The sequence below is a fragment of the Salvelinus fontinalis genome, chromosome 15 (assembly GCF_029448725.1).
Source record: "Salvelinus fontinalis isolate EN_2023a chromosome 15, ASM2944872v1, whole genome shotgun sequence".
Classification (NCBI taxonomy): domain Eukaryota; kingdom Metazoa; phylum Chordata; class Actinopteri; order Salmoniformes; family Salmonidae; genus Salvelinus; species Salvelinus fontinalis.
In genome coordinates, this window is record NC_074679.1 from 21,544,126 (window position 1) to 21,569,099 (window position 24,974).

General features: G+C 42.3%; 2 protein-coding genes and 1 pseudogene across 4 annotated transcripts in view; 1 reads left to right on the plus strand and 2 right to left on the minus strand.

Moving 5' to 3' along the window:
* LOC129811534 (connector enhancer of kinase suppressor of ras 3-like) overlaps positions 1-763 on the minus strand; it is an 83,971-nt gene extending 83,208 nt beyond the window's left edge. For both annotated transcript variants that reach the window (XM_055862927.1, XM_055862928.1), the window contains exon 1: positions 496-763. In XM_055862927.1, coding sequence (XP_055718902.1) covers positions 496-556 — 61 coding nt within the window. In that variant the 5' untranslated portion in view covers positions 557-763. The remainder of the gene's footprint in view (positions 1-495) is intronic.
* An 11,564-nt stretch (positions 764-12,327) lies between these two features.
* Positions 12,328-19,200, minus strand: LOC129812088 (glutaminyl-peptide cyclotransferase-like; annotated as a pseudogene).
* On the plus strand, positions 19,126-24,568 carry mocs3 (molybdenum cofactor synthesis 3). Of its 2 annotated transcripts, none has more exons than XM_055862929.1 (13): positions 19,126-19,363; positions 19,691-19,823; positions 19,896-19,988; positions 20,245-20,365; positions 21,046-21,120; positions 21,301-21,418; positions 21,568-21,676; positions 21,760-21,822; positions 22,127-22,290; positions 22,665-22,712; positions 23,257-23,353; positions 23,564-23,671; positions 24,346-24,568. In XM_055862929.1, the coding sequence occupies exons 1-13, from the start codon at positions 19,274-19,276 to the stop codon at positions 24,501-24,503; spliced, it is 1,377 nt and encodes a 458-aa protein (XP_055718904.1). In that variant the 5' UTR covers positions 19,126-19,273; the 3' UTR covers positions 24,504-24,568. The 2 variants fall into 2 exon arrangements, with proteins under 2 accessions (XP_055718904.1, XP_055718905.1); XM_055862930.1 differs by having other exon boundaries at positions 19,277-19,363; positions 19,704-19,823.
* Positions 24,569-24,974: the final 406 nt, after the last annotated feature.

Sequence of the window (24,974 nt, forward strand, 5' to 3'; positions counted from 1 at the left end):
GTTTATAATCTTCAGCTCCATTGTGCCTCCAGTAAAACAAACTGTTGTAACACATTATGCTTGGCAAATAGTGAGATATAAAAATAACTACACTGTTTTTGGTTAATACTGTTATTGCAAAAGTTGGCTCCTCAAAGAACAGTGCAAGAGGCACAGCCAGAGGCAATTTGTCTGGAAACGTTGGTTCACCTGTGTCATAATAATTCTGAGTGTTTGTCAAAGATCACACAGCTGTTACGTGTTACCTCTTAAATTAAACTCACAAACATTAGCAAGATATTATTTCCCTTTGTTCTCTGTGCAACAAGTTGACAGCGACGATAGTTAGCGGCAGCACAGAGGCAGTTTCTACGAAACATGAGCTTTTAACAAAAAGCGCATACATTGCAGGGATCCGCGAATGAGGCGTATTTAGTTGTTTCTCAAGTTTCAGATAGCGGTTAACATTGACAATTATTGTGAATTGAGCGGTGTGTGAATATGATCCAAACTTACCTTTCATCCAGTCGACAACTTGCGTTGGTGTCCACTTCGTTATTGGATCCATCGCTTGCATTCCCAGGAAGCTATCTAAAACAACAATTAGAAATCGAAACTATAAAACACTGCTTTCGGTTGCCTACGATTGTCAATTTATTATAAAACTCCCATTGCTTCTCTGTAGATCAGTTGTCTGTCTCTCTGTGATCCTCTTCACTCTGGCTCGTATTCTCAGTGCACTCAGCGACTGGGAACTCAATCACATCACACATGGTTGGAGGCAGGACTGAAAACCCCCATAGCTCGTCACTGGGCTTGGGATCAAATTGCATAGTTTCGCTCAGCTGAAACTACTGAACAGGGCGGAGCAATCAACAACATTGCACCACAAATATGTAGGCTATATCTTACTACATTGACCACCGATAATGAATGTAGCCCTATGGCTGATAATGACTATACTATAATAATACATTATTGCATTCTAAAGTTGACGAAAAATTCCATTCTTGAAGTGCATAGTTCGTTTTTTTTCTTTACTGTGCGTTTCTGTCTCTGCAGCTTCATATAGCATATTGTAACGACCCTGGGCCTGCTCCCTGCCTGTTTCATTACAATATGTTATGGGTAATTTAGCCTTTTTTAAATATATAATAAATATTATAGACCATGTTTCATCACATCACATAACTTTTCGTAGCCTACACTTCGATCAGAGTAATTTTTATCAGGCATTGTTTCACAGAACGTTAGAACAGCGCAGTTTAGAAACAGTTATTAAACAGACTGGTGACAAAGAAAAGGGTGACTTAAAACAGTGCGATTGAGAGCATATCAGAGAACGGAACAATTTTACAGAAAGAGGAACAGCATAACCTGTCCCTTCTTCAGGTCATATAAAATAACAAATACCAAATGTCCCTCTTCTACACTACCATTGGTTGCGGCTCACGGCTGCGCTCTGTTGGTGAGCTAGCTATTGCTCAGCAGTAAATGATAAGCCACTTCTGCATTGTCCTATTACAGCGCCTTCAGAAAGTATTCACACCTCTTTACCTTTTCCACATGTTGTTGTGTTACATCCTGCATTTAAAATGTTGTGTCACTGGCCTACACACAATACCTCATCATATCATAGTGAAATTATGTTTGTCGATTTTTTTTTTTTATTCATAAAAAATGAAAAGATGAAATGTATTTTGTTATTGTTTCTGCATTGTCCCTTTGTTATGCCAAGCCTAAATAAGTTCAGGAGTAAATATTTGCTTAGCAAGTCACATCATAAGTTGTATAGACTCTCTGTATGCAATAATAGTGTCTAACATGATTTTTGAATGACTACCTCATCTCTGTACCTCACACATACAATTATATGTAAGTTCCATCAGTCAAGCAGTGCATTTCAAACACAGATTCAACCACAAAGACCGGGTGCTTTTCCATGCATCGCAAAGAAGGGCACCTATTGGCTGTGATAGGAGAAAACTGAGGATGGATCAACAACATTGTAGTTACTCCACAATACTAACCTAATTGACAGAGTGAAAAGAAGGAAACCCTTACAGAATAAAAATATTCCAAAACATGCATCCTGTTTGCAAAAGGCACTAAAGTAAAACTGCTCAAAATGTGGCAAAGAAATAAACGTCATGTCCTGAATACAAAGCGTTATGTTTGGGGCAAATTCAACACAACACGTCACTTTGTACCAGTCTTCATATTTTCAAGCGTAGTGGTGGCTGCATCATGTTATGAGTATGCTTGTCATCAAATCATCGGTAAGGACTAGGGAGTTTTTTTGTGATAAAAATAAATGTAATAGAGCTAAGCACAGGCAAAATCCTAGAGGAAAACTTTGTTCAGTCTGCTTTCCAACAAACACTGGAAGACAAATGCACCTTTCAGCAGGACAAAAACCTTAAATACAGGGCCAAATATACACTGGAGTTGCTTACCAAGATGACATTAAATGTTCCTCAGTGGCCTAGTTACAGTTTTGTCTTAAATAAGCTTGAAAATCTATGGCAAGACTTGAAAATGCCTGTTTAGCAGTGATCAGCAAGCAACTTGACAGAGCTTGAATAATTTTTTTAAGAATAATGTGCAAATATTGTACAATCCAGGTGTGCAAAGCTCTTTGATACTTACCAAGAAAGAATCACAGCTGTAATGTATGCCAAAGGCGATTCTATCTTGTATTGACTCAGGGGCTGAATACTTATATGAATTAGATATTTCTGTATTTAATTTTCAATAAATGTGTTAACATTTCTCAAAACCCGTTTTCACTTTGTCATTATGGGGTATTGTGTGTAGATGGGTGAGAAAAGCTGTAATACAACAAAATGTGGAATAAGTCAAGGGGTACGAATACCTTCTGAAGGCACTGTACTTAAAGTCTATGCTTTCCTTATTATAACAATGGGGACATTTTGCCACATAGGAAAGCTACAGTTCTTTCATAATACCAAAGATGTGATTGGTTCTGGAGGTAATACAAAAATGTTAAAGGCAACATGCATACAAAGGCTCATATGGGAAGCAACTGATGATGTGTGAAAGAATAAAAGGCACATATACAGTGCATTCGGAAAGTATTCAGACCCCTTGACTTTTACCACATTTTGTTACGTTACCAGTCTTATTCTAAAATTGATTATATCAATGTTGTTCCTCATCAATCTACACACAATAGCCCATAATGACAAAGCGAAAAAACACGTTTTTAGAAATGTTAGCAAATGTAAATAAAAAAAACAAAAAAATACATTTTTTACATAAGTATTCAGACCCAATTTTTTTTTGTTACATGTATCTAGGCAAGTCAGTTAAGAACAAATTCTTATTCACAATGACGACCTACCCTGGCCAAACCCGGACGACGCTGGGGCAATTGCGCGCCGAACTATGGGACTCCCAATTGCGGCCCGATTTGATACTGCCTGGATTCGAACCAGGGACTGCAGTGCCTTAGACCGCTGCGCCACTCGGGAGCTCAGGTACATCCTGTTTCCATTGATCATCCTTGAGATGTTTCTACAACTTGATTGGAGTCCACCTGTGGTAAATTCAATTGATTGGACATGATTTGGAAAGGCACACACCTGTCTATATAAGGTCCCACAGTTGACAGTGCATGTCAGAGTAAAAACCAAGCCATGAGGTCGAAGGAATTGTCCGTAGAGCGCCGAGACAGAGCGCACAAATCTGGGGAAGGGTACTAACAAATTTCTGCAGCATTGAAGGTCCCCAAGAACACAGTAGTCTCCATCATTCTTAAATAGAATATGTTTGGAACCCCCAAGACTCTTCATAGGGCTGGCCACCTGGCCAAACTGAGCAATCGGGGGAGAAGGGCCTTGGTCAGGCAGGTGACCAAGAAACCGATGGTCACTCTGAAGGAGCTCCTGAGTTCCTCTGTGGAGATGGGAGAATCATCTCTGCAGAGATGCACTCCTCCAATCAGACCTTTATGGTAGAGTACTCCTCAGTAAAAGGCACATGACAGCCCGCTTGGAGTTTGCCAAAAGGCTCCTAAAGACTCTCAGACCATGTGAAACAAGATTCTCTGGTCTTATGAAACCAAGATTGAACTCTTGGCCTGAATGCCAAGTGTCACATCTGGAGGAAACCTGGCACCATCCCTATGGTGAAGCATGATGGTGGCAGCATCATGCTGTCGGGATGTTTTTCAGCGGCAGTGACTGGGAGACTAGTAAGTTAAGGGAAAGATGAACGGAGCAAAATACAGAGATATTCTTGATGAAAACCTGCTCCAGAGCGCTCAGAACCTCAGACTGGGGTGAAGGTTCACCTTCTAACAGAACAACGACCCTAAGCACACAGCCAAACAATGCAGGAGTGGCTTCGGGACAAGTCTCTGAATGTCCTTGGGTGGCCCAGCCAGAGCCCGGACTTAAACCCTATCGAGAGACCTGAAAACAGCTTTGCAGCGACGCTCCCCATCCAACCTGACGGAGCTTGAGAGGATTTGCAGAGAAGAATAGGAGAAACTCCCTAAATACAGGTGTGCCAAGCTTGTGGGGTCATACCCAAGAAGACTCGAGTCTGTAATCGCTCCCAAAGGTGCTTCAACAAAGTACTGAGGAAAGGGTCTGAATACTTATGTAAATGTGGTATTTCAGCTTTTTATGTTTTATAAATTTGCAAACATTTCTATAAATCTGTTTTTGCTTTGTCATTATTGGCTATTGTGTGTAGATTGATGAGGTAAAATAACAATTTTGTCCCTTTTAGAATAAGGCTGTAGCGTAACAGAATGTGGAAAGTCAAGGGGTCTGAATACTTTCCAAATGCGTTGTATATTCTGTTAAAGTAAACAATACAGTTCATACAATAACTATTCACTTGTTTGAGTCTATATTTATCCCAACTTTTACGCGATTTTACTCACTTCCTATCTATCCCCATAACCGTCTAACAATGAAACACTTAAATACCCATAAGGCAGGGGTCAGCAACAAGTGGTCCGTGGGCCAAATCGGCCCGCGAGTAAAACATTAGATTTAAAAAAAAATTATCACCAGGAATTCAGTGATTTGTTTGGGGGAGATATCTGTTCCAAAGTAAAAAAAAACAGACATGTGATCGTGTCTCAATGTAATCAGGGAGGTAAATTGTTATTTTCAAATACAGTCTCTTTTTTGGCCTTAGTTGTGATCAATTTGCAGTGTACAAATTATTATAATTATTTTCCTTCCCCCGACCATTCACTCCGGCAAACATCGGCCTGCGGTTAAATCTAGTTACCTACCCCTGCCATAAGGCGTATTCCAGCGTCTTTCCGTAATTAGATCCTGCCTGTTATGATTTGTTGAACCCTTTCTATTCATGTTTAGGGTGTTGGCTGACTTTTATATGTTTCCAAAGTTTTCCAGAGACTGATGAAGGACTGTACAAGCGACAAGGCGACCACACAATGAGTGGGCTACCAAGCCTGTCCCACAACCCTCTGTGACACACGCTCAAAGGATGAACATTGATCCCACCAGAAAGGAGACAATTGATTATCCCATTATATACAATGAAATTCATTCAATTAGGAAATAAGTCCAACGCTAGAAGGTAGCGTAATTGTAGTTTGGGTTCAGGGAAAAGACCCAGGGCTGATAACATAAGGTTAAACTATGCTTTGTGTGACTGTTTACAAAGACAACTGTATGATATAGTGTATTTATTGACTGTATTTGATGTGTTTGTGAATGGAATAGCCCAACCTTATGTCACTCTATTTGCCATATTGTGAAAATGTTGTACCATACAGTGATTAATACATTCTGGGGTGGTATTAGTGTTTCCAGTCAACAGCAGGATGAGGGGAGTGTCTGTTGTATCTGTCTTTGTTCCCACAGTTGGCAATAGTACAGTAGCCAATGGCAGAGAGGCAATAGGGCCTAAGCAACAGATGGTTTCCTAAACAAACCCAATATATTTGCCTCAACCCCGTCCCTCTTTCCAAAACACACCTTGCTAGGGAGAGTCCCGTACTAACCTCCTCAGCACAGCTGGAAGGTAGAAGCTACACTTTAATCATCAGACAATTACAGTTCAGCTTCAATTACACCTGAGCACATATCACTTTGCTGCCAGGCAATAAAATACTGGAAACCACAATCAGTACTATGCTACTATTACTTCTGCTTTTTCTCCTCCTCCCTGTTTGAACATGCTGCTCTTTATGCCCCCTAAACTGAACGACAGGGTCAATCCACTTCCCTCAGGTTACCCACATGAAAAAATACTATAGTGTGCTATGATATAGCTACTATAGTATTATGTGCTTTGCAGACTTTGCTGTAGTATTCACTGTAGTGTTTTTGCAGACTTAAGTTAACTATAGTTTAAATACTGTAGTGAAAGAAAACCGTACTATGGGGCGACTGGTGGTTAAGTGTTGGGCCAGTAACCGAAAAGTTACTGGTTAAAATCTCCAAGCTGAATAAGTGAAACATCTGGAGATGTGCCCCTGAGCAAGACACTAATTGCTCTGGATAAGAGGATAAACTAAATGATGTAGATAATGGTTTGTTTTTGCAGATTGTAGTATTTACTGTGGCGTTTAGGTAGGGCTGGAGTCTGTATAGATAGTTCAGTGCTTCTGCTCTTTTACATAACTTTTAGGGAGCATAATACAGTACATGCTGTACACTTGGCATGTAGGTTTTTCATTCATGGGTGGCGCAAATTGGGACATGGGGGATGGGAATGGGTGGAGTATATGCAAATGAAATACTGTAGCGTTACCATAGTAAAAAAAACTGTAGTGTTTTTGTGGACTGTAGTGTTTTGGACATTACTGTAGCATTTACTCGTGTTTTTTTTCAGATAATACTGTTGTATTTACTAAAGTATTCTACAGTGTACTACAAAATTCTGTAGTAAGTACTACACAATTAAAGGATACTACAGTGTGTAGTATACTATTCTACAGTATACTATAGTTTACCACATAATTCTGTAGTAAGTACTATAGTGTTCTAGAGTAAACTGTAGTATTTTTTTAATGAAGGGTAACCCCACCACCCACCACAAATACAGCTTCAACTCTTCAACAGGAATAATTCATGTAAATTAAGAAGGCTAGGCTATAATGACAGGGCCTAGAGTGACATGGTGCGTGTCAATGCTCTTCCCTCAAGTTAGAGGGAAAGAACAAAGGGCTGGATCAAATAGATTTAGACACAGTCTTCTGATCAATCACCTGCACAACGTACCATGAAATGCTTCCAGTCTATCACTAGGAGATACAGAATTCCAGAGACAGGATTTTGGAGGAATTTGAGCGGTTATGCAGATCTAGTCTGTCTTGACCTGTTCGACTGTGACTACATTTTTAAATGTTTTTATTTATTATTATTTTTTTTTTATTTCACCTTTATTTAAGTCAGTTGAGAACAAGTTCTCATTTACAACTGCGACCTGGCCAAGATAAAGCAAAGCAGTGTGACACAAACAACAACAGAGGTACACATGGAATAAACAAACGTACATTCAATAACAAAATAGAAAAGTCTGTATACAGTGTGTGCAAATGGCGTAAGGAGGTAAGGCAATAAATAGGCGATAGTAGCGAAATAATTACAATTTAGCAAGTTCATACTGGGAGTGATAGATGTGCAGATGATGATGTGCAAGTAGAATTACTGGAAATACTGGTGTGCAAAAGAGCAAAAAGTAAATAAAACAATATGGGGATGAGGTGGGTATTTGGATGGGCTACTTACAGGTGGGCTGTGCACAGCTGCAGCGATCAGTAAGCTGCACAGATAGCAAATGCTTAAAGTTAGTGAGGGAGATATGTCTCCAACTTCAGCGATTTTTGAAATTCGTTCCAGTCATTGGCAGCAGGGAATTGGAAGGAAAGGCGGCCAAAGTAGGTGTTGATTTGGTGATGACCAGTGAGATATACCTGTTGGAGCGCGTGCTACGGGTGGGTGTTGTTATGGTGACCAGTGAGCTGAGATAAGGCGGAGCTTTATCTAGCAGAGACTTATAGATGACCAGTGGTTCTGGCGACGAATATGTAGCGAGGGCCAGCCGACGAGAGCATAGAGGTCGCAGTGGTGGGTGGTATATGGAGCTTTGGTGACAAAACGTATGGCACTGTGATAGACTGCATCCAGTTTGCTGAGTAGAGTGTTGGAGGCTATTTTGTAAATGACATCGCCGAAGTCGAGGATCGGTAGGATAGTCAGTTTTACCAGGGTATGTTTGGCAGTGTGAGTGAAGGGGCTTTGTTGCGAAATAGGAAGCTGATTCTAGATTTAATTTTGGATTGGAGAGGTTTAATGTGAGTCTGGAATGAGAGTTTACAGTCTAGCCAGACACCTAGGTATTTGTAGTTGTCCACATATTCTATGTCAGAACCGTCCAGAGTAGTGATGCTAGTCGGGCAGGCGGGTGCGGGCAGCGATCGGTTGAAGAGCATGCATTAAGTTTTACTAGCGTTTAAGAGCAGTTGGAGGCCACAGAAGGAGTGTTGTATGGCATTGAAGCTCGTTTGGAGGTTTGTAAACACAGTGTCCAAAGAAGGGCCAGATGTATACAGAATGGTGTCGTCTGCGTAGAGATGGATCAAGGAATCACCCGCAGCAAGAGCGACATCGTTGATATATACAGAGAAAAGAATCAGCCTGAGAATTGAACCCTGTGGTACCCCCATAGAGACTGCCAGAGGTCCCCCATAGAGACTGCCAGAGGTCCCCCATAGAGACTGCCAGAGGTCCGGACAACAGGCCCTCCGATTAGACACACTGAACTCTATCTGAGAAGTAGTTGGTGAACCAGGCGAGGCAGTCATTTGAGAAACCAAGGCTGTTGAGTCTGCCGATAAGAATGCGGCGATTGACAGAGTCGAAAGCCTTGGCCAGGTCAATGGAGACAGCTGTACAGTACTGTCTTTTATCGATGGCGGTTATGATATCGTTTAGTATCTTTAGCGTGGCTGAGGTGCACCCGTGACCAGCTCGGAAACCGGATTGCACAGCGGAGAATGTACGGTGGGATTCGAAATGGTCAGTGATCTGTTTGTTAACTTGGCTTTTGAAGACTTTAGAAAGGCAGGGCAGGATGGATATAGGTCTGTAACAGTTTGGGTCTAGAGTGTCACCCCCTTTGAAGAGGGGGATGACTGCGGCACCTTTCCAATCTTTAGGAATATCGGACGATACGAAGAGAGGTTAAACAGACTGGTAATAAGGGTTGCAACAATGGTAGCGGATAATTTTAGAAAGCGATGGTCCAGATTGTCTAGCCCAGCTGATTTGTACGGGTTCAGGTTTTGCAGCTCTTTCAGAACATCTGCTATCTGGATTTGGGTGACGGAGAAGCTGGGGAGGCTTGGGCAAGTAGCTGCAAGGCAAGTAGCTGCAGGGGATGCGGAGCAGTTGGCCCGTGGTTGGGGTAGCCAGAAGGAAAGCATGGCCAGCCGTAGAGAAATGCTTATTGAAATTCTCGATTATTGTGGATTTATCGGTGGTAACAGTGTTTCCTAGCCTCAGTGCAGTGGGCAGCTGGGAGGAGGTGCTCTTATTCTCCATGGACTTTACAGTGTCCCAAAACTTTTGGAGTTAGAGCTACAGGATGCAAATTTCTGTTTGAAAAAGCTAGCCTTTGTTTTCCTAACTGACTGCGTGTATTGGTTCCTGACTTCCTTGAGAAGTTGCATATTGCGGGGACTATTCGATGCTAGTGCAGTCCGCCACAGGATGTTTTTGTGCTGGTCGAGGGCAATCAGGTCTGGAGTGAACCAAGGGCTATATCTGTTCTTAGTTCTACATTTTTTGAAAGGGGCATGCTGATTTAAGATGGTGAGGAAATTACTTTTAAAGAACGACTAGGCATCCTCTACTGACGGGAGGGCCAGGTCGATTAGAAAGGCCTGCTCGCAGAAGTATTTTAGGGAGCGTTTGACAGTGATGAGGGGTGGTCGTTTGACCGCGGAACCATTGCGGATGCAGGCAATGAGGCAGTGATCGCTGAGATCCTGATTGAAAACAGCAGAGGTGTATTTGGAGGGCAAGTTGGTCAGGATAATATCTATGAGGGTGCCCATGTTTACAGATTAGGGTTGTACCTGGTGGGTTCATTGATCATTTGTGTGAGATTGAGGGCATCTAGTTTAGATTGTAGGACTGCCGGGGTGTTAAGCATATCCCAGTTTAGGTCACCTAACAGAACAAACCTTGAAGATAGATAGGGGGCAATCAATTCACATATGGTGTCCAGGGCACAGCTGAGAGCTGAGGGAGGTTTATAACAGGCGGCGACAGTGAGAGACTTATTTCTGGAGAGATTCATTTTTAAAATTAGAAGCTCGAACTGTTTGGGCATAGACCTGGAAAGTATGACAGAACTTTGCAGGCTAACTCATCCCCTTTCGGCAGTTCTATCTTGACGGAAAATGTTGTAATTGGGGATGGAAATCTCAGAATGTTTGGTGGGATACCTATGCCAGGATTCAGACACGGCAAGGACATCAGGGTTGGTGGAGTGTGCTAAAGCAGTGAGTAAAACAACCTTAGGGAGGAGGCTTCTGATGTTAACATGCATGAAACCAAGGCTTTTACAGTTACAGAAGACTTGTAGACTTACCTGTCATGGAGTTTCCTGTTTGATCAGTGGGCTAACAAGGATTTGAGAGGGGCAAATACAAAGAAAATATGACAAAATGGCAACCAGAAAAATTATCCTGAAGTGCGTATAGTTCCCTGTGACTAACCCCACCACAAACAGAGCTTCAACTCTTCAACAACTGTAGGAATAATTCAGTAGGTATTGTTCAAAATAACAAGGCTAAATTGGGCTGTGATGAGTATGCGGATCAAGGAAGTCATCACTCACATCACTGTATGCCAGTTCAATTTGTGCACATCACACACACAGGTTAAACAAAGGCATTGTGGCGTATAACTTGCTGAGACATGATGGGAACAATTAGTGTGTGAGAAAACACAGGCACGAATCCCCCAGGGAGGCCAAGGAGAGAGAGTTCTGTAATATCACAGGAATATGATGAAGATCAAGAGATGCTGAAGAAGAGAGAACTCTTCATATGAGGCATCTGGGGCTCTGCACGAGTAGTAGCTCAAGTCAAAGCAAATTATATTCATCACATGCTTGTAAACAACAGGTGTAGAATAACAGTGAAATGCTTACTTTACCGGCCCTTCCCAACAATGCAGAGAGAAAAATAGTAAAATAATAGCAAAATCACATGAGGAATAAATACACAATGAGTAACGATAACTTGGCTATATACATGGGGTACTAGTACTGAGTTGATGTGTAGGGGTATGAGGTAATTGAAGTAGATATGTACATATAGGTAGCGGTAAAGTAACGAGGCAACAGGATAGATAAGAAACAGTTGCAGCAGTGTATGTGATGAGTCAAAATAGTTAGTGCAAAAAGGGTGAATGCAGATAGTCCGGGTAGCTATTTGGTTAACTACACTGAACAAAAATATAAACGTAAAGTGTTGGTCCCAAGTCTCATGAGCTGAAATAAAAGATCCCAAAAATGTTCCATATGCACAAAAAGCTTATTTCTATCAAATGTGCATCCCTGTTAGTGAGAATTTCTCCTTTGCCCAGATAATCCATCCACCTGACAGGTGTGGCATATCAAGAAGCTGATTAAACAGCATGATCATTACACAGGTGCACCTTGTGCTGGGGATAATAAAAGGCCATTCTAAAATGTGCAGTTTTGTCACTCAACACAATGCCACACGTCTCTAGTTTTGAGGGAGAGTTCAATTGGCATGCTGACTGCAGGAATGTCCACCAGAGCTGTTTCCAGATAAATTAATGTTAATTTCTCTACCATAACCAACCTCCAACATCGTTTTAGAGAGTTGGTCAGTATGTCCAAACAGCCTCACAACCGCAAACCACGTGTATGGTGTTGTGTGGGTGAGCAGTTTGCTGATATCAACGTTGTGAACAGAGTGCCCCATGATAGCGGTGGGGTAATGGTATGGCAGGCATAAGCATTTTAGAGATGGCAACTTGAATGCACAGAGATACCATGACGAGATCCTGAGGCCCATTGTCGTGCCATTCATTCACCGCCATCACCTCATGTTTCAGCATGATAATGCACTGCCTTATTCCCGCAAAGCACATGCAAAGCACTATGTTCACTGCTCTAACCCGCTGTCACACAAACAATGCCAACAGCTTTTCTTTCACTTGACGTCAAAAATACCGGCAACAACTACCAAAGTAAAAAACAAGATCTTCAAAGGTAAACAAACAGTGCGTGAGGAGAAGCGTTATTTTTTGGGGATCAACATTTATTTCAGACTCAAATAAAGGTGTACATATTTGCAGTGTGTATTATCCCAAGACCAGCATCAATCAATGAAACAAATGTATTTATAAAGCCCTTTTTACATCAGCAGATACAGAGACCTAACCTAAAACCCCAAACAGCAAGCAATGCAGATGTAGAACATCAAAACGTAGCTAACATTGTCATAAAAACACAGCAGGCTTTTCACCTTATATTTCTATGTAACCTTGCAGGATATAAGGAGAACATAAAGATGACATATTAACAATACAAATATACATATTATTTAATGACAATCTGCAAGTTTTTCTATACTAATATGAACTGGACAGTGTACGGTCATGTACATTCAGACACAGATAGCAAGGCCACAGCAGATCTTTGTGTGATCGTATAGAATTACAAAGCTTCTGGGAATGATGTCAGGCTCTGCACGTTAATGCACCAACATGAGCCACTGTCTCCTGCCACAGCTCTTCCAAACCCTCCTCCAATTAATATTGAATTGATCTCCATCCCTCTGGAAAGCAAGGAATTGTCCTCTCTGCTACTGGCAACTTGAATGCTACTGTGTATTATCAGCTTGGATAATCAGATAGAAGGCAGGCAGTAATGTACCAGTATAAACAACAGAAATAACACAATAGCAAGTCATACGCCACTACTTTAAAAATATACAGTTGAAGTCGGAAGTTTACATACACTTAGGTTGGAGTCATTAAAACTCGTTTTCAACCACTCCACATATTTCTTGTTAACAAACTATAGTTTTGGCAAGTCGGCTAGGACATCTACTTTGTGCATGACATCTACTTTGTGCATGACATCTACTTTGTGCATCAACATAACCTGAAAGGCCGCTCAGCAAGGAAGAAGCCACTGCTTCAAAACCGCCATAGAAAAGCCAGAGTATGGTTTGCAACTACACATGGGGACAAAGATCGTACTTTTTGGAGAAATGTCCTCTGGTCTGATGAAACAAAAATAGAACTGTTTGGCAATAATGACCATCGTTATGTTTGGAGGGAAAAGAGGGATGCTTGCAAGCCAAAGAACACCATCCCAACCTTGAAGCATGGGGGTGGCAGCATCATGTTGTGGGGGTGCTTTGCTGCAGGAGGGACTGGTGTGCTTCACAAAATAGATGATATCATGAGGCAGGAAAATTATGTCGATATATTGAAGCAACATCTCAAGACATCAGTCAGGAAGTTTTAAAGCTTGGTCGCAAATGGGTCTTCCAAATGGACGTTGACCCCAAGCATACTTCCAAAGTTGTGGCAAAATGGCTTAAGGACAACAAAGTCAAGGTATTGGAGTGGCCATCACAAAGCCCTGACCTCAAACTTATCGAAAATTTGTGGGCAGAACTGAAAAAGCATGTAAGCAAGGAGGCCTACAAACCTGACTCAGTTACCCCAGCTCTGTCAGGAGGAATGGGCCAAAATTCACCCAACTTATTGTGGGAAGCTTGTGGAAGGCTACCCAAAACGTTTTAAGTTAAACAATTTAAAGGCAATGCTACCAAATACTAATTGTCTGTAAACTTCTGACCCACTGGGAATGTGATGTAAGAAATAAAAGCTGAAAGAAATCATTCTCTCTACTATTATTCTGACATTTCACATTTTTAAAATAAAGTGAGGAACCTAACCGACCTAAGACAGGGAATTTTTACTAGGATTAAATGTCAGGAATTGTGAAAAAATTTGTTTAAAGGTATTTGGCTAAGGTGTATGTAAACTTCTGACTTCAACTGTATATTTAACCAGGCAATCAGTTAAGAACAAATTCTTATTTTACAATGACGGCCTACCCAATTCAAACCCTCCCCTAACCCGGACGATGCTTGGACAATTGTGTGCCGCCCTATGGGACTACCGATCACGGCCGGTTGTGATACAGCCCGGGATCGACCCAAGGTCTGTAGTGACACCTCTAGTGCTGAGATGTAGTGCCTTAGACCGCTGAGCCACTTGGGAGCCCCAATGTTTATCTTGTTAGTCTATCTTTTCTTCCTTTGGGCTAGTGGGGCACAGGCATAGCTCCTCAGAAAGAGAAGGGGATGTGGGGACATAAAGAGAGACCTGTGGAAGCAGACACACAGAAGATCCTGTGTGGTAGTCTGGAGGCTAGGGACAGGGCATCGATAGGGCTGTGTGTGTGTGTGTGTGTGTGTGTGTGTGTGTGTGTGTGTGTTGGCCCTGGCTGTGAAGACAGGGTGCTGAAAGGAGGGTGTGAGAGCGAGGAGAGCTCCGTGGATAGGGATCTTATGATTGATAGCTGCCCTGCTTTCCACAGGATCCCATTTCACTGGGCTTGGTATTTTCATCGTTTTGGGATTTTAGGAGGATTGCAAATGTTTATCCAAATGTAGACATTACTAAACGGCCTCCCGGGTGGCGCAGTGGTCTAGGGCACTGCATCGCAGTGCTAGCTGCGCCACCAGAGTCTCTGGGTTCGCGCCCAGGCTGGGCTGGGTTCGCGCCCAGGCTCTGTCGCAGCCGGCCGCAACCAGGAGGTCCGTGGGGCGACGCACAATTGGCATAGCGTCGTCCGGGTTAGGGAGGGTTTGGCCGGTAGGGATATCCTTGTCCCAGTATGTAAAATGTAATGAAATGTAAAAAAAATAATAATAATAAAATGTATGCACTCTACTGTAAGTCGCTCTGGATAAGAGCGTCTGCTAAATTACTCAAATGTAAAATCTAAACAACATCAAGAATGTTTACCTTTACACAGCTTCATGTTTCCAAAACAACAGACGCATCCTAAACCCTGTCATACTTGGTGTGTAGAGAGAGCTGTGGTCCCACTAGAACCAGACAAGCCCTGACATTTAGGGGGCGCTTTGGGGGTTCAGGGATTGAGGCTTTATATTGAGGTACTCCAGCACAAACACCTGCAGAATCTTGTTGAGGTTCTCGATGGTGAAGCGGTCCAGGTTCTGCTCGTTGTCATCAAATGTGTGCCACACAGAGGGGAAGGGGGTGGGGATGAGATAAAGGATGTGCACACCTGAGATGAAACCACAATACAAAGTTCATTTGTACACTACAGAACACATCCAAGCCGGTGTCAGACCCAGTGTGTTGTGTGATAGTTTACCTCTGTTGAGGAATGGCATGTGGTCATCCTGCACCGGACCCACAGGCATACCAGGCCAGAAGTAATGTCATTTGGATGGTCCTTCAGCTGGCCAATGTGATGCAAACGACGCTCTGAAAAAAGAGGGAACATTCAAGAAAGACAGACAGACAGAGACAGACACAGAGACAGACACAGAGACAGACACAGACAAACAGACAGACAGAGACAGACAGACAGACAGACAGAGACAGACAGAGACAGACACAGACAGACAGAGACAGAGACAGAGACAGACAGAGACAGACAGACAGACAGAGTTTGTGAGCTCTCACCAATGTTCTGCATTCTGGTGACCAACCTGGCAGTGTTGGGGAACTGGTTGCCAAAGCGAGGGCTAGGGCCTCCAATCAGGTCTAAGAGCACAAACAGGTCATGGAGGAGAGGGAGAAAGAAGGGAAGAAGAAGAGGAGAAGAGGAAGAAATAGGATCCCCTTAGATCAGTGTGTGAGAGGGTCCACCAGCCAGGTCTCATGGGAAAGTAACTCTCCACAGCCTGGAAATAACTCCCTAAAAGCCCACTGCCTGGAAGCTTTGAGGTTAAGGATGACATCATGTGTTCTTCCGTGTGTTACATTAGCACCATGCCCAATGCATGGCTCCTCTCTAAAACACACACATACCTCACTGCAGGACTATGAGCCTCTCAGAGATAGTCTCCTTTATCTCTCTTCCCTGATAGAAAAGGTCTATTTGTTTAAACAACAGTAGTACTATATCTCCATAGCTTGGATATAGCTCGGATACAGAATAACACATCTTACATTTATTTGAGATATTGTTATTGTAGATGACATGATGAAGGTTCAAATATATCCCACGACTCACACCTCCTTAATGGTTGCTTGTCAAGGCTGTAAGATATGTTTATAAATCAAACATATGAGTCTTGAGATAGATTTTAAGATAGCCCGTCCCTGCTGCACTGCAAAAAGGTGAATCTTAGGTCCTGATAAGCACTGAATTGGCTGAATTGGCTGAATTTGTGCTTGGGTGTTTAAATATGTGCCTGTAATGCCTGACATACAATGCAGCTCGTTGGTGTCTGTGGCTCCAGGTGGGTGTGCTGTGTTCTCCATCTCCTGAGCTGATGGGAGCCATACAGGGAGTCTGTAGCGGTCCACTGGAACAGAGCCTCCTCACCGTCAAAGAACAATAGCTGGAGAGACAGGTTGGGATTGGATTCCTGAGAGAGAATGAGAGCGAGAGAGTGAGAGAGAGTGAAACGGAGAAAAAAAGAAGGGGGGGGGGGGTGAAAAATATGTATTACACACAGTACTTTGGGAACTACTGGTGTGAACTTTTAACTTTGCTGCCACCTATTGGTTTAAACAAAACACTGCTATATGAAGAAATCAGTATTCATGGTGGCCTTAGGCACTATCTGCACAGTCAGATAAACATGTACCCTGGCCAGGCCATATGGCAGTCCCTGTTACTCGGGACCCATCCCCTCAGACTGAGGTCAGCTGACCCATAGAGAAGGGCAGCAGAGACAGCAATGTGAGGGGGCTCTGTGACTGACTGCTAAGTGAATTCCATGACTTTTCTTTTCTCAACATCCTGCAATTCTTTGTTGATCTTGGCTACAGCTGCGTAAAAACTTTGAGTGGGTTTTACAAACTTTTCTGATTTAATATTGCTCAGAAAACTATTCTACATTATATAAATGATTCTACAGACTAAAGTGGACATATGAGAAAATTCTCAACCTTTCCCCACCTTTAGAGTCTTTAGCTCGTGGTCCAGAGCCTGTACAAGCTCCAGCATCATGGCACAGCTGAGTCCGAGGCACCCAGGAACTCACGCCCATGCAACTGGGGAGGGTAGTACTTGGAGTCATAGTGGCACGCCAGCACCAGACGGCGCTTGGCGGAGGGGTTGAGGGTAGCAATGATGTTGTTGAAAGTTACGGGACCGTAAGGGGTGTGTGACTCAAACGTGTCCTCCTTAACATCCCAGCCTGCCCTCAGAGAACCCAGAGTGCTCTTGATGTGCTATTGGGAGACACACGTTACACAATTAAATAGACAAAACATTGGGAGACACTTATCAGACGTCATCCTGGTAACTGACTGATAAAAACGGACTAAAACCCCTCTCCTACATTGATTGACTAGTCTAATCATCTCTATGATGTTATAAGTAGACCACACACAGCCGATTGTTCATGCCATGGGGATACCGACCTCATGCACTGCCAGGCTACCTGCAGAGTTGGGGTACCGTGACACTTGCAGAGGCCTGAGGTCCCTCTGCCACATCTGGTTCAAGTCTGTGTGTGACAAGACCCTGGTGATGTCACTGGAGCTGAGGGTGCTGGGCTTGTGGCCAATCTAGGCAGAAAAGACGAGAGGAGACGAGAGGGACAAGATAAGACAAGAGAATCAGAATTATGGCTGCTTTTCTGATATCCATGAGGATCAGCCTGTGGGTTTCCTTACCAGCTGTTATAGTTGTGAGAAGCCCTGGCAGAGACTCTGTCATTGAAAAAAGGCATCACAAATGCAACAAATCTCCTCATTAATCACAGTTAATTCAACCAAGGAGGTAGATTAGTTTAAACATTTGACCTTTTAGTAGACGCTCTTATCCAGAGCGACTTACAGGAGCAATTAAACCAGCAACCTTTCGGTTACTGGCCCAACGCTCTTAACCGCTAGGCTTCAACCTTTCACAAAGCTATCAATAAAGACATCCATACAGGGAAACTAATACCATTGCTAATCATTACCATCTTGTTCCAATATCTACAGTGTGTAGAAGGAAATATACAGTTTAGAAACTGTGAAAGAACATTGTGCTACAGTTGCAACGTGCAGACCTTCAAAGTAGAAAAAGGAAATCTCCTCTAGTGATACATTCAAATTGAGGAACAGGCAGGAAATACACATGATGCTTTTGCCCAGGCAGCCCAGCTATCTTGTTACAATAGAAAAATAACATGTTTTATTAATTTAAGCTATAACAATCACAAATGCAATAGAAAATGGTAATCTAGATAATGAAAACTGGTAATTTTTTTTTTTTTTTAAAAGCAACAAGAACATGCTCACATAATCATTGAACAACATAATGTAGTGTTTTTATAGCCTGCCTTCTCTTGTGTCCATGGGATGTGCGCCTTCTGTCCATTGATATTATCGACAAATGTTGCACAAATTCCTACTACATAAAACAAATGCATAAACGGACTGGGGCGACGTTCAACCATCGCCGCGGTTTCTCTCACTGAACATTCCCGAGGCTCTCCTCCGTGTAATCTACAGTGCGTCACTCTTTTTATTTATCCCAAGGGGCCAGAGAGAGCAGATGGTCTATTTATGAATTATTGGTTTGTAAAATGTTCCCTTTGGTTTAATGTTAGATTTTTTTAATGAAGGCTTCAATTCAATTTATGATTTTACTGATTATAACATTTGCACAAAGCTTGCATCTCTAAATGTATCTGCATTTTAGGTATGGCAATCATGTAATAAAAGTAAACTAATGTCAGTAAAAATGTAAGTATAGCCTTTCAAAGTGAATTCAAAACTTACATTTCCCATTTTTAAATGACCTTAGCGGCTTATAGACCTACTAGTAAAGTAATCAAACTGTGGGAACGAAACTGCGCAGTGACAGCAGCGCATGTAGTACCTTGGTCAACCCGCTAGATTCAACCTGGCGCTGGAACGCACCTCCAATCGGCACGTGGTCACGTGGGCCTCTTCTGTAGACCAGGAAGTACCGAGTGCTACAAATACCCACAAACATCACTGAAACTGTAACAGCCAGCAACGTTGTGACAGTTTTCTATATCGCACGTGTTTTCTATCGTATTGTATCAATGACGGAAGAGGTTTCCTGCTTGAAGGCACGGCTCAAGGAGAAAGAAAAAGAGATAGTTGCATTGAAGAATAAACTGGCATTGGAAAAGGTAGGCCTATGACTCTTTTTAGCCTTTACATTGAATATCAAGAGGTAGCTGTAGCCTCGTGCTTGCAGTGGCTGTTTAGCAGCAGCGCACGTTATAATGTAGCTATATGATTCAGAGTTTGAGCAACGATCCTTTGGTTTGAGCAGTGAGGAAGACCTCTTTAGTTTTGAGTCAACAAGAGGAGATTTGGATGGATAGATTCGCGAGGCTAACTAGCCTACAAATCAATTGACTTTATATCCCTTGGCATGTTATATTTGGTTATTGTCTAAAATAATAACAACTTTAACGTATTCTGAACCACCACCATTTCTCCACTGAAATCAGAACCGTTTGATAGATCTGCAGCTGCAGGAGAAAGTGACAACACTTCCCCCTCTGAAACCCAAGGCAGCCCTGTCCAATGAAGACATCATGCGCTACAGCAGACAGCTTATACTGCCAGAGTTTGGTGTACAAGGTAATAATGGCAGCTTTCACCCAATCTCTGATTGAGTTAAACACTATTGAACCCATCATTTGATCTCTGCAGGTCAGCTAAACCTCTCCCAAACATCAGTGCTGGTTGTGGGGTGTGGAGGACTAGGCTGTCCACTGGCACAGTATCTAGCTGCAGCAGGAATCGGTAGGTAAAAATGTGGGGAAAGAGAATTTCAGTAAGTTATACCCTCAGTAATGGTCAATGATTCATATGCTGTACATCCAAATAGATGAACCACTCCCTTGAATCAATACAAATCAACAAAGCATTTGAGGATGGCATAACTTCACAAAGTATTAGGTAGGCCTACTACATGTAATAGACGTGTGAACCTTTAGGGATATGCAATACTTATGTGTGTGTACACTGTTATAACGTGTCCATCCCTCTATAACCCCAGGGCGTGTGGGTCTTCTGGACTATGACGAGGTGGAACTGAGTAACCTGCACAGACAGGTGCTCCATGGAGAAGACAGCCAGGGCCAGGCCAAGGCCCAGTCTGCTGCCCATGCTGTCAGAAGGTACAGGAGGCTACTGGGGCCTGCACAGGCTGATATATGGACTGTAATCATGCCAGTCACTGGCATGTAGGCCTACCATAAGTTGTTGCATTCACTGCCATCTCACTACATTGTCACAGGTTGTATTACACTGTTGTTTTGACTGTCCACGAATACTGAACTATCTTTCTCTGTTTATTTATTTTCGAAAGCACTTATTCTGGTCTTTCACTCACTGATGCTGCAGTACTGTGATGAACTTCCACAGCATAGCTATAGCCACTTGGTGGTGCCATTTACTCAAACAGCAATAGCTTGCTTTCAGATAACTGTATAGATATAGTCACCACTCTTATTTGTTAGTGTACATACAGTACATTAATGGCATTGCAATTGAATGTTAAAGTCCTGCTCCCGTCTTGTTTTCACCTCATTTAACATCTGATTTACTTAAAAGGCACATCTCAATAAGTGATCCAGATGTCTCATGACATGGCAGAAGTGGGGGTATTCATACGTGGGAAATCCTTTTTTCATCAGGAAAAGTAAAACAAATCACTGGAGGATGTCTTTAAGGTTTTGGCATTCAGAGAAAAAGAGAATTAGCGAGCCTATATTTTGTGCAGTAATTCTTGCTCTCCAAAATAAGTATGAGGGGTTGAATGTGAATGGCCTTGTCTGTCCTTTTTATGTGTCTACAGGCTGAACTCCACAGTAGAATGCATTCCCTACCACCTCCAGCTGTCTCCAGAAAATGCCTTACAGCTCATCCAACAGTATCCACCCTCTCAGCCTTGTGCCTTCTATTATCTTCCAGGGGGTAAAGAAGAGGTTTTACTGTTTGTCATAAAGGATTTCCATGTCATCAAACCCAAGAGTCAAACATTTACCATAACACTGACTTTTTGAGGGAAGAAAATCACTGCATTTTTACTCCTTGACATTATCCACCTCATGTACGACATTGTTGCTGACTGTTCGGACAACGTTCCCACCCGGTATCTGGTGAATGATGCCTGTGTCCTCAGTGGCAAGCCCCTAGTATCTGCCAGTGCCCTGAGAATGGAGGGCCAGGTAAGGATGTAGTTACATTTTAGTCTCTATATTTAAGTCCCCACATGCTAACTGGATTTACATCAATGTCTGACAAATGACTGACTAGTAAATGGAATATGTTTATTGGTTCTCCTTTGTGCAAAGTAACCCCTCTTGTCTGTGTCTAGCTGACAGTGTATAACTACCGTGGAGGCCCCTGCTACAGGTGCCTGTACCCAAAGCCTCCACCCCCAGAGATGGTGACCAACTGTTCTGACGGAGGGATCTTAGGAGTAGGTGAGTCCTCTTCTAATTTGTGTCTTCACTGTTAGGTAGAGAGAGGAATTGATTGTTGATGTTTCACTCTTTTTTTCCCTCAGTGCCAGGGATCATGGGATGCTTCCAAGCGTTGGAGGTCCTGAAGATCGCCTCAGGACAGGGCTGTATCCTTCCCAGTGAAAGCTCCCTGACTCACTCCACTGCCCCACTGCTTAGCTACTGTACAATGAAACAACACTTTCTGCGTAGTCATGGTGCTGACTAGATGAACTAAAGCCTGAATGAGTCAGTGTAGCATGGGAAGGAAGGGGTGTTTTTCTTCATGACCATGCCCATCTGATAACACGTGACTAAAAGAGGAAATTCTGTCAAATTTCAGGACCTTTGAGGTTTGTTTCTGAATATACAAAGAACATTGTGATGTTTGTCAAGTCGGACAGGAGCCTTTTCCTTTACCGAGTGTGACAGCTTCCTGTGGCCAACAGCTGTTGATGTTTGACGCCCAGGATGCCAAGTTCCGGTCCATCAGGCTGCGGTCCAAGCAGGCCAGCTGTGCTGTGTGTGGAGAGAACCCCACTGTCACACACCTTGTGGACTATGAGAAGTTCTGTGGGTCTGCTGCCACAGATAAGGTCAGGGGTCACTGAGAAGAGGGCCAAGTGGGCAAACATCTTGCATATTGAGTTGCAATTTAATACAGTTCAAGGGGTTAAGTTACCATTTTAAAGTAAGAGGAGGTGGTATGTCCCAATCTAAAATGACCAGAGTGAGTGTCATCACTACACCTTTGACGGCTTAGAACTACACTAGGCACATGGAATGTTGTGCCAGGAAAATGTGTTAATTATCCATCATTTAGATACATAGCAGAGATATGCACTGTATGTCAAAAGGAGTTTTCTGTACTTAGCTCAACTAAAAAAATATTTTCCATCAATTATAGGACCATTTTAGTTTCAATGTTTGCTTTGAATATTTACCTAATATTTTCTGGGTTTTCTTTCAGTGTCGAAGACTAAACCTTCTCTCCAAAGACCAGAGGGTAACAGTGCAGGTAGAGTATACTTGATTACTTTCTGTTTTATAATTATGATTACACTTGATTTTCTGTGATTCGTGTGCATTCATAAACCCAGATTAAATCTAAAAGCTGACCCAACCCTAAATGGGAAATGACTAAAACTCGAATGTACGTTTTTCTACGGAAAATAACAATGTATTTGTTTGTTGGCACTGACAGAAATGGTGGTGGTTTAGGAGTTGTTTGGGGTTCTGCTAAATTAAAGTTTTCAAAAGAATTGAGCCATTAAGATGAAGATCATGATTGATTAGGCCTAAAATAGAGATTATTTAAGGCATGGAGTCGGAAACAGTTTTATTTCCTATAATTGAAATAATGTGACAAAGTTAAACTTACTCCACCCTACTCCACTCAAAGAAGGCAGCCAGTTGTGCCATGCATATTTTTGTGTCATCTCACAAAATACCAGCAACTTTAATTCAGATGTGGCAGACCTTTTAAACACTACACTGTCTAACAAAGTGAGTGTTGTAGGTGACCACTGACAACCATTGTAATTTCTCTTTTCTATTGCCAGGAGTATAAATCTATAGTGGACAACACAGCTGCTCATCTCCTGCTGGATGTTCGCCCTCTAGTGGAGGTGGATATATGTCACCTGCCCACCTCCCTCAGTATCCTTATGCTGGCTGAATGCCCTCCTGTCATTGTACTCCACTAGCTATATAGTTACCATTTTGAAGATATAGAGTTAGTGAGGAGGATATAAATACTGCTATTAATGACGTCAGTCATCCCTGTGCTTTCATAAGTGTTCTGAGCTGCGTTAATTAATTGTACTCAATTCAATGGTAAAATGTTTAATTTCCTTATATCATTGCTAGACATTCCTCTATCCAGTTTAGAGGACAGGAAAAGTGAACATATCCGAGTGCTGAAGGAGAGAATTGGCAGAGTGAAAGAGAAGATGTCGAATGAATCCCAGGTCCCAGGTAATATGACTGACAATAAGTCTTCATCTAGCTATACAGGTCACAACACACAGTGGCTCTTCAGTAGCTAGGTGTATGGAGCAGCCCCTTATTCATTGAACAAAAGAGGGGTAAGTTGAGTGCTAATTAAGTCTGCGTAGACTTGTCCTGTGAGAGTATTCATCTATTTTGGACAGCCAATGATGGGAGGTGGAGTTGCTAGGTAATTATTTTTCCAACACAAAAATATACCGTCATCGTGAACAGCTGGCCTCTTTTTATTGAATAGTCACCATGGTCTTTTTTTCTGCAGTGTATTTCAAGCAAGCCTGTGTATATTTTGTTATCTATTTTAATTGGTAATTCTGGGAACGACAGTGTAAACAGTCAACACAGACCTTTAGTTGAACTAGTATACCTGACACCCTTGAAAGTTTCAAATCGATTCAGGTTTCAAGAGTGAAAGAAGGGACCTGAGTTTACAAGTCATATGTCCATAACACATCCAATAGTGAATTAGAATACCATCCCATAACTCTGCTTCTAGCTGAGCATCATACAAGGAATATTTCTTGCCCATTTTATATATTCAACTCACCTAGTCTCACGTAGTCAACCAGACGTGGTAATCTTGTGAGATGCCAGGAAATTGAAGCTACTCATCAATTTGATCTGTTTGTGTTTCCATACTGCAGTATATGTGATCTGTAAGCTGGGTAATGACTCCCAGAAGGCAGTTCAAGTCTTGGAGAAGATGTCAGGCTCTGAAGTGGACTTTGTCACTGTTAAAGACATCTGTGGAGGGCTGATGGCCTGGGCCCAGAAGATAGACCCCTCTTTCCCACAGTATTGACTCAATGTCACAGGTTCTGCACTGTGGATTCATGACTTTGTTAATAAACATGTTCATAAATGTCATCATAGCGACCATTTTTCTACCTTGTTTTATGTATGCTGGTTGCATTGGACATGGCAAATATGACTGACAGATTAAATTGCAGTTACATCTTAAAAGTGAAAGAAGTAGTCACATATCTGCTGTTCATGTTTTCTGGATTGTATTATATATATATATATATATACACTGCTCAAAAAAATAAAGGGAACACTTAAACAACACAATGTAACTCCAAGTCAATCACACTTCTGTGAAATCAAACTGTCCACTTAGAAAGCAACACTGATTGACAATAAATTTCACATGCTGTTGTGCAAATGGAATAGACAAAAGGTGGAAATTATAGGCAATTAGCAAGACACCCCCAATAAAGGAGTGATTCTGCAGGTGGTGACCACACACCACTTCTCAGCTCCTATGCTTCCT